This window comes from Condylura cristata, unplaced genomic scaffold (genome assembly GCF_000260355.1).
Source record: "Condylura cristata isolate star-nosed mole 26May11 unplaced genomic scaffold, ConCri1.0 scaffold00033, whole genome shotgun sequence".
NCBI lineage: Eukaryota > Metazoa > Chordata > Mammalia > Eulipotyphla > Talpidae > Condylura > Condylura cristata.
The window spans coordinates 15,587,045-15,601,720 of record NW_004567134.1 but is presented as its reverse complement, the minus strand read 5'-3'; the positions used below and the strand labels follow the sequence as shown (position 1 = coordinate 15,601,720).

Sequence of the window (14,676 nt, the reverse complement as noted above, 5' to 3'; positions counted from 1 at the left end):
GCAGAGCACCAGAGAGAGCTCAGAATGTTCCTCAGAATGTTCACATTCACCCTCACTCATTGGTCAAGAGTTCAGGGTAGCTTCCTGCCGGCTGCTGGCCACCTCCTGCACTCCTGTGCTCCAGCTAAGTGTGTCTGGTCTTCATTAGGCAGCTCCCAGCCCCAGTAAAATATACCTAGAACTTTTTTGTGTTTTTCTGAAACATTCTATTGTGGAAATCCTAGGAAACTCCCTGTCCTTGTTGAAATCCTCCGCCCTCGTCTTCTGAGACAGCACGTGCTCCGTCGCTTTCTAAGCTCACTGCCCTTGGCCCTGTGCCTAGTCGCTGCTCTGCTCCCTTTGCACGTGACTTCTGGGCTGTTAGGCCGTGAGCTTCTCGAGAGCAGTGGACATGTCTCCTGTCTGCCTCCTGGTATCTCGCACTTGTCTTCTCCATCAATAAAATTCTTTTGAATAAATGAGAGTTCTGTCAGTGTTTTTAGCAGTAATGAGATTATATAATAAGGTGTTTTAGGCACACAAGAGGTCATTAATCAAAAGTATTGAAAAGTATTGATGTGTCTTATACGCAGGCTACATTCCCTTCCTAATCTGGACTGGGGAGAATTAAGAAAGGATAGCTATTTATAGGCCTTGTGATGTTTTACTCACATTGTGATTGTTCCTGCTATATTTTTTCAGAATGAGTTTCTTAATTTGTAATTTCAAAAGAAATTTTTTTTCCACAAAAAGTCTCCAGCTACTCTATAAAAATGGAATTTTGAGGCCCTGAATTATGTAGCCAACATTGCATTTACCAAGAGAGACAATCTTTGTTGTCTTTTTTGTTTTTAAAAAAATCTGAAGAAACAAGATGAGGTTGCCTTAAGAGAAGCCCCCCCTCCCCTCCCCCTGAGATTTGCAGGTGATTACTTCAGCAGCCTTAGGAAGGCTTGACCTGCTCCTTAATTGTGTTTTCCTTAAATTAAAGCTTGATAGCAAATGCGCCTTTGATTGATTTCTTCTTGGTGCCCAGGGGATCTGAGTGCCCAGCTTCTTTGTGACTTGGAGCCACAGTACAACCCAATGATCAGCTCTAGGCGTTTGTTCAGGTGTGGACACACCATGACATGTAACTGAAACAAAACTTCCACAACATATTTTCCTAGGTGCTGTGCTCTCTATTTTCTTTTCTTTCTTTCTTTTAAAGATTTACTTATTTGTGCATGCAGGCCAGAGGTGCAGGGACAGTGAGAGGATTTACCAGAGACAGAGCGGAGAGCAGAACAGGCAGATGGACGAAGTCTGCTGCTGAGGGGAGCAGCGGGCGGGTCAGGAGAGGTCTGCCGCGCCATGTGGGTCAAGTCCGGGGCGGGGATCAAACTCGCACTGAAGTAGTTGTGGCCAGCTTGCAGTGCTGCGTCCTAACGTGTTGTGCCACCAGGGAGGGCCCGCTTCCTATTTTCTATCCTTTTCTGTTTTATCTGTTTGGGAAGTGGAGCTGTGACCAGCGTGTGGTTTGGGGCCCTCTACTAGCTCACCAGCCATGGTGGGGACGGGGCCGCTGCCTGTTTGGAGAAGCCTGGCCTCTCTGAGAGCTACATGAGGCCCTGGCCATTCATTATTTTTGTTTCTGGCTGAATGTTCAAACCTCACACAGAAGTTCAACTATTAGTTTAAGGTTTTGAATTTTTGTAAGTAAATACTTTGTACATATCCTGCTAATCTCTTTCTGTATGTTTTTTTGAGATACGGTTGCACTGTTTTCTGTTTGGGTTTATATGCTTGAAACTCTGCATCAACATAATTTTTCACAGAAATGTAATATTCTTGGCAGTTTTGGGGCATTGATGTTTCTCATAAATCTTTACTATTAGGAGGTTGTGTGGGAAATTCTCTGTCTTCGTGTGCCCTTCCCGGACCTCCATTTTGAATTATTTCCTTAGAAACTATTTCTAGACAGAGTTACTGAGTCAGCAGTTAATGGTTTGTAGTCTGCCCTGCGCTGCTAACTGTCCAGCAGCTGGCTCTCGGAGTGGGGGTGAGCCCTGGTTTCAGAGTGGGGGCTTATTTCCATGCTGTCAGCCCTCCCACCGGGGCCAATTCGAGCTGTGTGTGTGACGGGACGTGATGCAGGGGTAGGACAGGGTGGTACCTGTGGGCCTGCCCAGGCCACAGCCAGCCTGCTCTGGCACAAACTGCTTGTGTGACTGTCACCCAGACTGCACCCTCCTCAGCACTGGGTGCTACATCTTTTTACCATCTGGGTCCTTTGAAAATGGCCCTGTTTGAGGTCTTCAGCCCCCGTTTAAGTTTGCCTTCCGTCTGTGACATGGCTGCCAGGGTGCCCCATACCAAGATTCGCGTCCCTGCCACCTGTTGACCATGGAGCCCGCATTGCTACCCCCAGGCCAGGCCTTTGGGAATGCTCACTTGAACCTTCTGCTTCCTTCAGAGCACTGAGTAAAGATTGAAGATTTGGGAGATGTTTTGCCATTTCAACATCAGGTTTTAATTCTGGGGCTTCAGAATCTAAACAAGAGCAGCGCAGTGGAGTACCACAGGTGCTATGACCTGGGCACTTTTCACAGGTGATCCTCTGGGTCTCTGCCATGGCCTCTGACAGGCCGAGCAGTAGACATCTCTTAAAGCAAGTCATCTCTTTGTGCGCTTCCTGTTCTATGAAGCGTTTGGGTAATAGGGAGCCATTTGTCAGATAAGCGTATTTTATGGGAGCAGTGTGACTTCCTCAGCTGAAGACACTCAAGTTGACAATTTTGCCCCCTTTTCATTCCCACATTATGCTTTTTTAGTGAATGGCTGAGTGGACTGTAGCCAGATCATGAATGAAGCATTTCAATGAATTCTGTGCTCTTAGCCAAGGAGAAAGCAGGGTTTCTTTCATAAATCTTCTAACCCAAGTTTTTTCCCCACTTACATTTTGCCTCTTTCCTCTCATTTGCATTATAAAAGGTAGTGATTTGCCCAAGTTTACCCAATGGATTTGCCAGAAAGCCAGTCTGGAACCTAAAATCCTAGCCAATGATGAGTTCTGGCTGCAGCTTTTTTTTTTTTTTTTAATGTAATAGTTTATTTTTACATCATTTTGTCCCTTTTCCCATCTCAGTTGTAATCCCCGTGGGCCATCACCCACGTGCCATCACCACAGTCCAGTGTGCTGCCCCCTCTCCACCCCCACCCCGTTTTTGATCCCATTCCCCACTCTACGCCGGTAAAATGTCTCTGGTATATAGTTGTTCATTATTATCTTTTTTCTCCCTGGTCCTTTATATTCCTGCTATATAACCATCTGGTATTCTTTTTCTTTCTGGCTTATTTCACTAAGCATGATCCATCCATGTTGCTGCAAAAAGCATGTGTTTATCTCTTTTCGACTCCATTGTGTATATGTACCACATCTTTTTACTCCAGTCATCCACTTTTGGGCATTTGGGCTGTTTCCATGTCTTTCCCATTGTAAATAAAGCAGCAGTAAACATGGGGTGCAGGTCTGACTGCTGTTTTTAAGTCTGTTTACCCACAGAGTTGGACAGGCTTATCCAGGCCTCTGGATTAAGTCCTCCAGTAGGAGAGATTCCTGGTCTGGATCCTGATGGTCTTTGGGATCATCAAAGAAGCAGTAAATGATGTTTAGCCTGCTATAAATGGATCTGCCCTTTCCCCGTCCAGGCCCTTGCTTTTCATCCTCCCACACGCACGCCTGGTGTGGGCAGCGCAGCTCTTGGCGAGTATTCTCAAGATGACCTCCCCTCGTGGATGAGGAGATTCCTCTCAGCCAGTTGTGCCTGTCTTAGGTCAGGTTGCTCTAAGAAATACATTCTCGATCTTTTCTGCTTAAAAAATGATTCTCTTATTACCTTCCTACTTCATTGCCTTTATATTTAGTATCAGAAATACACTCTTTGAAATTAGGCATCGACTCGTAGTGTCTAATACAACGTTCTAACCGATATGACTTATATATCCCTTAGTCCCAGTCCCACATTTGCTGATGATAAAATGTAGACCCAAGCATGTTGAATTAACTAGAACTTAACTCTTTTCTCTCCTGGTTAAACCTTGATACCAAAGGTAGGTGACTTTGTAATGGCAATAGCTTGAACTAATTAAAGACCTACTCTAGTAGATTTATGGCTTGTTCTAGTTACCAGGTGTTGGGTGCGTGCTTGTTCCCAGTCTCCGCTGAGTGCAGGCAAGAATCATCCTCCGCGTGGGAAAATGAAAGCACAGACCAGGCAGGTACATTGTGGCAGGTCTTGTAAGATAAGTGGCTGACATCTGATAAGAGGCCAGGTCTGAGGGGTCACAATTGAAATTAAATCTCAGCTTGTCTTTACTAATGACAGTTTCAAGGTGGATATGATTTAGGTTCTTCTTAAGTAAGCAGCCTTTAGACACCATGTAAAATTGAGTGTAATATAACCTGGGTTATTTTTTGAACTTTGGAGTACTTTTTTTATTTCATATTCTTTAAAGTTCAATAATTCTATCATTCTGGAGCTAGAAAGAACTTTTTAAAATTAATTGATTCGGCCTCTTCATTTTGTAGGTGAGAAGAGAAGTTTCCCAAAGTCCTAAAATCACTTACCTGCAGGTGATCCTGTCTGGGCTTTTTTTGACGGGTCAAGACATTTTCTTCTTTGAGGTTGTTTCACATGTAATAGAAATAAAATGTCCATTTCTCCCTTTTCCCCCTGTTCTTGCTGGGTAACAGATTTGCAAATTCTACAAAGAATTCTTGGAAATGTAAACTTGAGGTGATGGTCACCTGTGGATGTAGCTTCTCTAGCAGATACTGTGTCATGATTTGCAGAGAAAACACACAAGGGGGCTCACGGGGGGTTGGGGAAGAGTGGCCAGAACTTCTGGAAGGCAACTTCTTCATCCTTCCCTGGGACTGGAGAGCTCCTTGAGGCCATTCTCCCACCTTCTGGCCGGGGAAAGTCCCACTGTCAAATGCCACTTAATGGAAAGCCTAGAATGTTCAGAAAGGAAAGAGGGGAGGAAAGGAATTCACTGAGTTGCAGATTCTAGTTTTGTATGGAAGCTTCAGGTCTCTGGGTCAGGCCTCCCCTCCCCCCCTAGCTGTCGCCCACCATCCCTGCCCGGGAGGAGGTGCGGGTACAGTCCCTCTATTGGGGCATGGAGGAATTGGCCAAGGCTGTCACTTTTCAGCAAATATTTGCTGAGCATCTGGTGCTGTTCAGGTCCTAGGGGTGGAAAGGTGAGGACAGTGGACACTGTTCCTGCCCTCGCAGAGTTAATAGACCAGCAAGAGAAACAGATGGGAAATGCATCCTGTGGTTTCTTTATTCTAAAATGCTTTTCTCTTCGTATTTTTAAATTTTCTGACTTTAGAAATTTCTTGCAATTATTTTTGTGTATTTAATATTGCCCCCTCAGTACATGTCTCATTCCTAAGTATAGGAACTCAGGGTGCCTTTGAATCAAGAAAACAATAGAGGTTGCACAAATAATCACAGATACCAGAAGGAAAAAAGGGGTACAGAGAGCCCAGTTTTAAACCAGCACTCGTTTCCTCCCCCTGAGCCCAATGGTGAGCTCCAGCAGCAGGGTGGAGGCGCGGCTCGTCCCTGCCGGCGCTAGTGCGCTAGTGCCAGGAGCCAGGGTGGGTCAAGGAACAGTGACTTTGAGGCAGGTGGTCTGTGCCCAACCAGACTCAGCGAAACTACTGCTGAGTCTCAGGTTGCTCCTTTGAATCACCCAGGGACTGTTTTAAATGACTGATGCTGAAGCTGCACCCCAGGCTAATGCAACGAGAGCCTCCGGAGGCAGCACAGGGGTGCAGAGAAGAAAGTGACAGCCCTGCCGTCCCCTGCTGTCACAGAGTTCTGTCACCTAGCCCGAGATCCATTTGCTTTCTTCTCTTTTTCTGCAGGAGAAGGAAAGGGGGGGTGTCAGCAATGTCTGTGTATGAATCCCAGGGGGTACCTGACTCCAACTCTTTTCTGTTCACAGATAACAATCGGTGTATATGATCCCTGTAACCTAGCCCAGTACCCTGGATGGCCTCTGAGGAATTTTCTGGTCCTTGCAGCCCACAGATGGTATTTACATGTATCTATCTGTCTGTTTTTCACGTGTCTGCCTGTGTCTGTTTTCCCAAACGCTTTTTTTTTCTCATGGAAATGAGATAAGTTATTCAATGAGTCATGATCTCATTTCCATCACCGGTGAGCCTGTACCAGGCTCTTCTGAAACTTCAAACTTTGACCAACTGCACTAAAGATGTTCTAGAGTAAGGCAGGCCACACGGCCAGTGTGGCAACCCTGAAATTTCCTAGCTTTCCCGCTTGCTTGGTTCACTTTCAGATAGGATTTTCCTGGTGATACCATCATCCTTCCCACTCCCCCCAAAAAATTAAACCAAATCTGTCCACAAGGCTAGTGCACATTTGAAAAGAGGGCCAACAGCATTAGTTATTAAGGAAAAAATAAAATGAGCTATACTTATACTACTCACTCATAGAGCTAAGGTACATTCATCAGATACTACTGCAGCATCCATCAGAATGATGGGGAAAAAATGCCAGGACAGGTGGTGGAAGGTGGGGGGCAATTAGAACACCCAGAGATGCCAGAGATCTGGTGCAGCCGATGCAGTGTAAAGTACCCATGTCCTAGCCAGTTCCTCCTCCTCAGATAAGTCCCGCACAGAAACACAGGCTCCAGATGCAAGGCAGACTCGCGAGAATGTTCACGCCAGGGTTATTCTCATAACCAAAAGCTAGGGATACCCAGGCATCCTCCAGCAGTGTGGAGTCGTGTATTCACCGCAGGGAAAGGCTGGGCTAGTGGAACCGAGGCAGGCAGTGGTCCGTCTTACCCGCATTTTACGAGCATCATGTTGCGTGACCTAAGCCAGACCTAAAGAACGTGTGCATGATGATGCCATCTTGTATAAGGGTCAAAACTGGTAAAACCCATGTGGACCCAGAAGTTAGAGCAGTCGGTACATTTGAGGGGGATGGCAATGACTGGAGAGGCAGAAGGCAAGCTCCTTGTTATTTAGGAGTTGTCTACTTGTCTCTGTCTCTGCTTTACTTAAATAGAAATGTTAACTTGAAAAAGGAAAAATGGCAGAGAGCTAAATGATACCAGTCCCCAGAGGGAGAGCCATTACCTGCCGTATGCAGGCAGGCCGTCTGTGCGGTGCAGATAGGTTCCTGGCTACTCTGAGGTGTAAGTTCAGGTGGGGAGAAGGGGCCCAGAATGCACCTGTGTCTTCAAGGCTATTCCCCCCCTGCACCTAAGATTCACCTGACAGTTGTTTATGCGCAATGCGATTGTTCTGTAAGGAATCACAGTTCAGCATTCAGGCTCTAAACAGTGGGACAAAGTGAGCCGACTGGACCGCCCACTGCCTTTCGGGGTCACTCCCCATGGGTGTCAGGGAGGTAGAGTTACAGGGAACTGAATTCTCGGCTGCTGGATTTGCTGAAGCTCTCACTTGAGCTCTTTTCTCTTCTTAAAAAAAAAATTTTTTTTAAATAAATAAAAATCCAAACCTGACAACAGGAGTAGCAGTTTCCAGTCTGTTGAAGTCCTCTGCTTCCGGGACCGCACCATGCAGGGCGTGAGAGAAGTGGCTCACAGCATCATCTTCGAAGTGAAGCTTCCAGAAATGGCATTTAGCCCAGGTAATCTGCTGGTTTTGAGAATGCATGTAATTATCACTTATCAGGCACCCAATGGGTCTGACTTACCTTTTATCCCTTCACAATGGCAGCAGCAGGAGGAGAAAGGGAACACTACCTGGCTGCCAGTGTGAACACCTCCCTTGGCCAGAGGGCACGCAGCTTTTCACACAGAAACAAAGGCAAAGATTGTCCTCAGGAAAGGTCCTCAGGCAGTTTTCTCTTCCTTGAGGATCTTTTCCCCAACCCCCAGCTTTTGTGTTTGCTTAACTTAAAGTCTTTATTCCTGGCTCTTAAGAGAGGAATGAAGTGTTAATGCACTTTCATGTTCATTTCTTATGAGAAGTTGTGTGTGAACTTGTCCTCCACACAGCAAACCAGTCAGCAGAATCGCCATTTTTCTTGATGCACACAGTGGTCTTCTCAGGCCTGGGGGTAGACACCAGGTGTCATCCCATTCATAAACTAGGGCACTCAGTCTCACGGACCTGTGTCTGAGAGAGGCGTGTGTGCACAGACATTTGGTTTATACTTCTCTGCATGTCACAGACACGCCCTCAAGTCTGAGTAGAGATGATCATGACACCACCTCAGGGAGGCTCCCTGGGGAGGAATTTGTGCAGAAGACAGAGGGTAATATCTGGCATACTGGAGGTGCCCAATAAATGCTCATTTTTGTGACTCAAGCTCATGCAAAGCTCAACACTTTCCAAATGGTCGCTGGGGACCCTGGGGATGCCAGCGTACATCCACACACATCGTTTCATTTGCCACTTATGCCATCCCACCTGTTCAAGGTACTTCTTCGCCTTGCCTTACACCACAGGGTGTCTTAAAGTGTGTGAGGGCAGGGGGTTAAAATCTCTTCTGAGATGTCATTTATAGAGTGCAGAAGTCAAAAGGGTTCAAGGGCTCCGGACTGGCTCTCAGGGCATTTATCAGTGATTCTTGACCGCAGCCCTGCCCTGATATCTTAAATTCACTTTCGGAAAGATGGACAGAGCGCTGGGCTTGGTGAGCCAGAGGAAATGTGTTGCTCTCTGCGGCCAAGAGATATTTGTGTTTGACCTAGCGCCCTCTTCTGGCACAGTTTAAAATAGCTTCCGTGTCTTGCCAGTTCAAGACCTGTGTTTTATTAAGCCATGGCTTGGAAATAGCTCTAGGAGCAGGTGAGCTAGGAAGCAGTGCACTTGTCAGTGCCTGTCGGCCACCAGGCACCTTCCCACACAGTCCTGCCAGCCAGCCACTTTTGTTTCCGTTCTCCCATCCAAGTATTAACCAGGCCCGACCCTGCTTAGCTTCTGAGATCAGATGAGATCGGGCGCGTTCAGGGTGGTATGGCCGTAGACTTGTTTCCTTTCTTATGAGAAAGTCTTCCAATGTTAGATGAAGGTAGCAAACTTGGAAAAGCTGTACATTTGCATTCGAAAGTCCCGTACCTCTATACATCTTTATGCTTGAAATTGAAAGCAGATGCTTTATTTTAGGAACCTCAAAATTTCCGACAAGTTCGTGTTTTCCTTAGCTGGAAAGAAAACTTTTATAAACTTATTCAAGTATTTTCCCATGTTTTTATTTTGCTTTTAAGATTTATTTATTAATGCATACAAAACTGGGGTACAGGCCAGAGGTGCAGGGGCAGTGAGAGAATTCACCAGAGGCAGAGCAAAGAACAAAACAAGCAGATCCGGAGATAACACTGCTGAGAGAAGGGGGAGGGGGTCTGCGCGAAGCGGTGGAGAGGGTGGTATAAGGAGGGTTCTGTTACCCCATGTGGGTCACCTCCCTGGCCAGGGATCAAACGCACATTGAAGCGGCTGCCCAAGCTTCTCAGTGCTGCGCTTTAACCTGTTGGCGCCGGGGAGGGCCCAGTGTCAGTGTTTCTAAGAGACCCTGCGTTGCGCTGGCATTGGCACAGGGCGTCTCACCTAAATATCCTGTCTCTTCCTTTGCACCACACGTGAGCCAGGCATACTGCTCCGCAGAGTGCCGGGCAGCTCTGGGGCCACATGTACTGCTGGGGATGGGGGTCCCCTTTTCGTTCCTATCCCTGATTGCACCTCCCGTTGGCCCAACTCTGAGACTGCTGGTCTCGTTCTCCTCTCGAAACCATTTTCTCACTAGTTTGAGGCATGACTCTGGATGCAGATCATATGAAGGAGATGTGCTAAGTCATCTATCACGGTTCTATGTAGCGTGTTTCCATTACTTTGATTTTCATTATCAATCATTTAGAAATAACTAGAACATACTGCGTGCAGCGGTGTTTTAATTTGCAATGATTTGTGCTGTGAGGTAAGCATTTTTTATTTTATGTAGTAATCGCGAGGAAATCAAACAAAATATGAACTAGTAATAGGCCTGCACCTTTTTTTCCCTCAGAATGATACTTTTCAAGCTCTTAACCTCTTTAGGAACTCAGATCTCTAATCTCAGTTTTCATTTTTATGATATTACAAGAAAAGGAACACTCCAAAGTCCCTGATGGTTACAAGGGAATTTGCGCCCAGCCAAGCTGGCGCCCAGGCAGTCTTGCCTGGTGGTTTCCCGGGCACCTACCCCAGCAGGAGAGACCAGAAGAGAGCAGCACCACAGGCCGCCACATGCTGAGCACTAGGATTTGTGATAGACAAAGGTCAGCAGCTGAGCTTTCCCCAGGAGAGGAGACTGGTGTGGGCTCCACATCTGAAGGCAGAATTCCAATAGAGAAGCAGCGTGCAATTAGGAAGAAAGCAACCCCCCCCCCCCCAACAGCCCTGTGCGTCTCACTCCCAGTCAAGGAAAATCTGTTCTTCCAGAAACTGTCACCCCCAGCAGAGGTTGGAGGTGATCCGCAGGGTAGGTCGTGCGGAGTAAGTCCCTGCTTTGTTGGGTGATTCAGTGAGGAAGGGAACGTGACAGCTCCGAGCGTGGGAGGTGAGACAGTGGTGGCCCCATGTCAGGATGGTCTCCCCAAGGAAGCCAGGTTTCCACTACAGAGAGCTCGTAAGAGTCTTCTAGAAAGCCTATGAGGTTTCTCAAGAGGATTTCTCCAGCAGCAGAATAGAGCAGCTTGCATATGTCCCGTGAGACTTTAACTGGTGGTGTGGGGTGAGGGAGAGAGATGCAGAGCCAGGGACATTTGCAGAGCCAAGCAGATGAAGTGATTCCCTTACCTCAGGCTTCTTGGAGCTTGAGTCTCCCTTGTGGGCAGAGTGAGCCCCGGGGTGGGGGGCGGTGGAGGGGGTCGATGTGGGCAGAGGAGCCCTCTCCAAGTCCAGTGGCCACGGGCCCTTAACCTCTGGGGGCACCACAGGCACGTGCTGACAGCCGGTGTTGCCTGTCGAGGCTCCCACAGCAGAGGATCAGGAGGCCAGCAGAGGGGGTAGTGGGGACCAGGGAAGCCTGGCTGGATACAGATGGGTTTAAAGAGGAGGGCAGTATACAGGGCCACCCCCTGGGACTGTTATCTGCCCCCAGGTAGGTGACAGTCTGAGTGGAGGGACTTAGAAGGATGAGGAACAAAAGGGACAATTGCAAAGGTTCAAACCCCAGGGGTGCTTGAACAGAACTTCGGTGTGGTCACACTGGCTTGCCTGCCTGGCTGAGGAGCCTCCAGGGCTGACCCCCCCCCCCCCCCCACATGACCGGCTTTGCAGTCACTTCAGTCCTGCAGCCGCTCAGGCTGGAGTCAGGAGCTACCTCAGAAGCCCTTCCACTAGGCCGGCCTGCTGGTATGTAAAGATTCCCAGTGGCTGAGGACAGTGGGGCGGGAGCTGCGGCAGACGATGCAGGCCCTGACCTCTCCGAGAAGGAAGTGAACCACGGGCTTGTGGGTGCACGGGCCAGCTTGCTGTGGACCCGCCGGAGCTCACCCTTCCCTCCTTCCCAGTTCTGACTATTCATTTTGTTTGCCTTAAGATTGTCCCAAGGCGGTCGGTTGGGAAAAGAACCAGAAAGGAGGCATGGGGCCGAGGATGGTGAACCTCAGCGAGTGCATGGACCCGAAAAGGTAGATTTGGAAGCTGCTTACTCCATGGGCTTTGTGCACCCAGGACGCACACGGGGTGTCGGGCCAAGTGCGTGCCCATTTGGCCCAGGGTGCCAGCCGCAGTGACAGCGAGTGGCCCTCCTCTCTGCTGCCTCTTAATTTGAAGTTTGGCTGTGAGAATACTGGTGGTGGAGACTCTGCAGGGCACCCAGCTATCAGTCCCTCCAGACGTCCTAAACTGTTCTTACCTCTCACCTAGACTCTCAGACCACCTTGTAGCCCTTTATTCATCCCACTTGAAATTTGTCCTGTCAGCCGACACTGAAGAAATCTTGAAAACCAGCCCTGCACTTGGGGACGGACATAAGTGTACCCCTTATTGAGAAGAAGGAACTTGTTTTCGGTATCAGGAAAAGTCAATGTGTCTTTGTTGCCAGACACCGCGACTCCTACACCTGCCTCCCTTTGTCCCTGTCTCAGCCCAGCATCACCAGTGTCCACCCTCTCTCTGGCCTGTGCTGGCCATGACGGGGGCAGGAGGGTGTGTGCTGAGTCTTTCCTCCTGCCCATCACCTGCATGCTTCAGTCTTCCTTTGGTCCTGATTTCCTTGGCTTTGTTTCTTGTTTCCTCATACAGCTACTCTCCACCTGAAACAGAAGATTGAGGTGTGAAATGAGCAACTGGCTGAATAAATAAACACTTCTCTCATTTTCTAGGCTAGCTGAGTCATCAGTGGATCTAAATCTCAAACTGATGTGCTGGAGATTGGTCCCCACTTTGGACCTAGACAGGGTCGTGTCTGCCAAGTGTCTGCTGCTCGGAGCTGGCACCCTGGGCTGCAACGTGGCTCGGACCCTGATGGTGAGCGCGTGAGACTGAGGAGCTGGGAGGCTGTGGCTTCTCTTCGGGGGCCCCCCTCCCTTCACCCTCCCTTTCTTTTTTCTTTTTCTCCGTAGCTCTTTAATTATAAAAGGAATCCATGCTTTTACGAAGTATAGACAGAAGGCCCTCCCCACTCCCTTCCCCGTCCCAGAATTAAGGAGACACCTAGATGCATCTTCAGTCTCCTTCCCTGGAGTTTCTCTTGGGATGTACAAAGGGATGTTTGTGATCTTTGCTATTATTTATTTGTTTTGGATTATAGCATACGGTCTGTAACAGGTTTATATTTTTAACTTAATAGATAATTGTGGCTCATATTCTGGATATTCCATATCATTTATAGATTATATTTTGTTGTATGAATGTGTCCTCAATTTATAACATCAGTTTCAGGGTATTTTTCTTTTAGAGATGTTGTTGAAATGAACATTCTTGTACTGCATATCTTTAGGGATAAAAGCCCTAGACATGTAATTACTGTTAGAGAGAATGTGCAGTGTATATAGTTCTTCAAACTAAATTACCTTTTGAAAACATCCTAGAAACATGTGAGAAGCAGACTTTTTAATTTTGTATTGCTTTGGTTAGTATGGATGTCTTTCATTTGATTTCTTAATTTAATTTCTTCTATTTGTGCTCTTTGGGTTTTATTTCTTTTATTGACTTGGAGCTCTTTTTATAATGGGTCTTCACCTTCCTTCTGTAATGTGATACAAATATTTTCTCAATTTCAGCTATCTTTATATATACAGTGTTAAATTTTTGTTATTAAATATATCAGTGTTTATAGAACTCTTATTTTTGTATTTATATTTTTATCAATATGCAATTGAATTTTGTTTATGGTAAGAGATAAACACCTACCTTCTTTTCCACAAGGTGGATAATAATTTGTTTTGAGGGCATTTTGTCCAGTAAAGTAGTCTATCATTTTTCCACCTTTTTCCAGATACTAAATTACCTTGTATACCTGAGTCTCTTTATGGATTCTGTATTCTGTTTTGTGTTCCATTCATTTACCTCTACAGATTCCTACTCTGTTTTAATTAAAATGACAGTGAATTTGTAAATAACTTAGAGGGACAGACGTCAGTTCCAGAAGCACCATGTGTCTCCTAGATTAGCAAGATCACTTTTGTCTTTCAGCAGCATTTTTCTGTATAGGTCTTGCACATGTCTTACTTAGTGTATTTGTACATACTTAACAATGTTTATTTTTTTATTTTAGAGACACTTTTCTCACACTAAATCATCCAGTTCACTTTTTCTGGGCTGTAGGAAATAGTGGGTCTTGCATGTTTATCTTTCAGGTGAAGGACAAGATGGCCTAGTGATAGTAGTTTCTCCCTGGGCTCTTCAGGTCTTGGGGGTTGTAAGGGTGCCTCCCTAGCGTTTCTGCCTCCCTTTTTTTCCTGGTCTTCCAGAGCGGGTGAGAACTCCTTGGTGGTGTTAAGGAATAGCAGTGAGAACTGGTATCTTGGTTTTGTTGCTGGTTTTAGTAAGAAACTTGTTTTTACTTTAATTTTTGTGGTAATATTGGTTTTCTTCTAAGTTAAGGAAGCTGACTTCTGTTTCTACTTAGTTGTGAGTTTATATCAGAAATGACCATGGAACTTTATCAAATGCCATTTATCAAGATTATTTAAAATATCCTAATCCTTCTGCATTCTGAGAACAAGCCCTACTCTCTAGTGGTATCTTAGTCTTATATACAATGAAATACACTTGGCAATGTTTTATCTATAATTCCTAACATCTAGATTCATAAATTAAGCTGGGCTGCAGCAGTGTTTTCTTTGTGATGTATTTGTATCTGTTGCTCTGATTCACGGTAGCTCTGTGAAATACACTTCAAACTTCTCCCTTTATCTGAGCTTCAGAACAATTTAAATGTATAGCTATGTTCCTTGATTGGTAAAATTCAGTGATAAATCCAGCAGAACCTGGGAAGTTTGGGGATTTTAGTGGTGGTGGTGGAAAGCGAAGAACCCTGAAAGGTTTTACAAAGTATTCTATCTTGATTGGCTGTGTCAGATTTTATGTTGCTTTTGATTTACTCATTTTGTTTTCCTAGAAAATCATTCATTTCATCTAAATTTAAGAGTTAATTGACATAAAATGCATCTAGTATCTTCTTACCTTTCTAAGTCTCTCTGTCTTTGTTT

The 14,676-nt window shown here is 46.2% G+C and overlaps 1 protein-coding gene across 4 annotated transcripts in view; it reads left to right on the top strand.

Moving 5' to 3' along the window:
• Positions 1-14,676, top strand: part of ATG7 (autophagy related 7) — a 164,069-nt gene that overhangs the window by 27,437 nt on the left and 121,956 nt on the right. For all 4 annotated transcript variants that reach the window (XM_012732129.1, XM_012732128.1, XM_012732127.1 and 1 more), the window contains exons 8-11: positions 5,980-6,068; positions 7,540-7,661; positions 11,559-11,649; positions 12,346-12,490. In XM_012732129.1, coding sequence (XP_012587583.1) covers positions 5,980-6,068; positions 7,540-7,661; positions 11,559-11,649; positions 12,346-12,490 — 447 coding nt within the window. The remainder of the gene's footprint in view (positions 1-5,979; positions 6,069-7,539; positions 7,662-11,558; positions 11,650-12,345; positions 12,491-14,676) is intronic.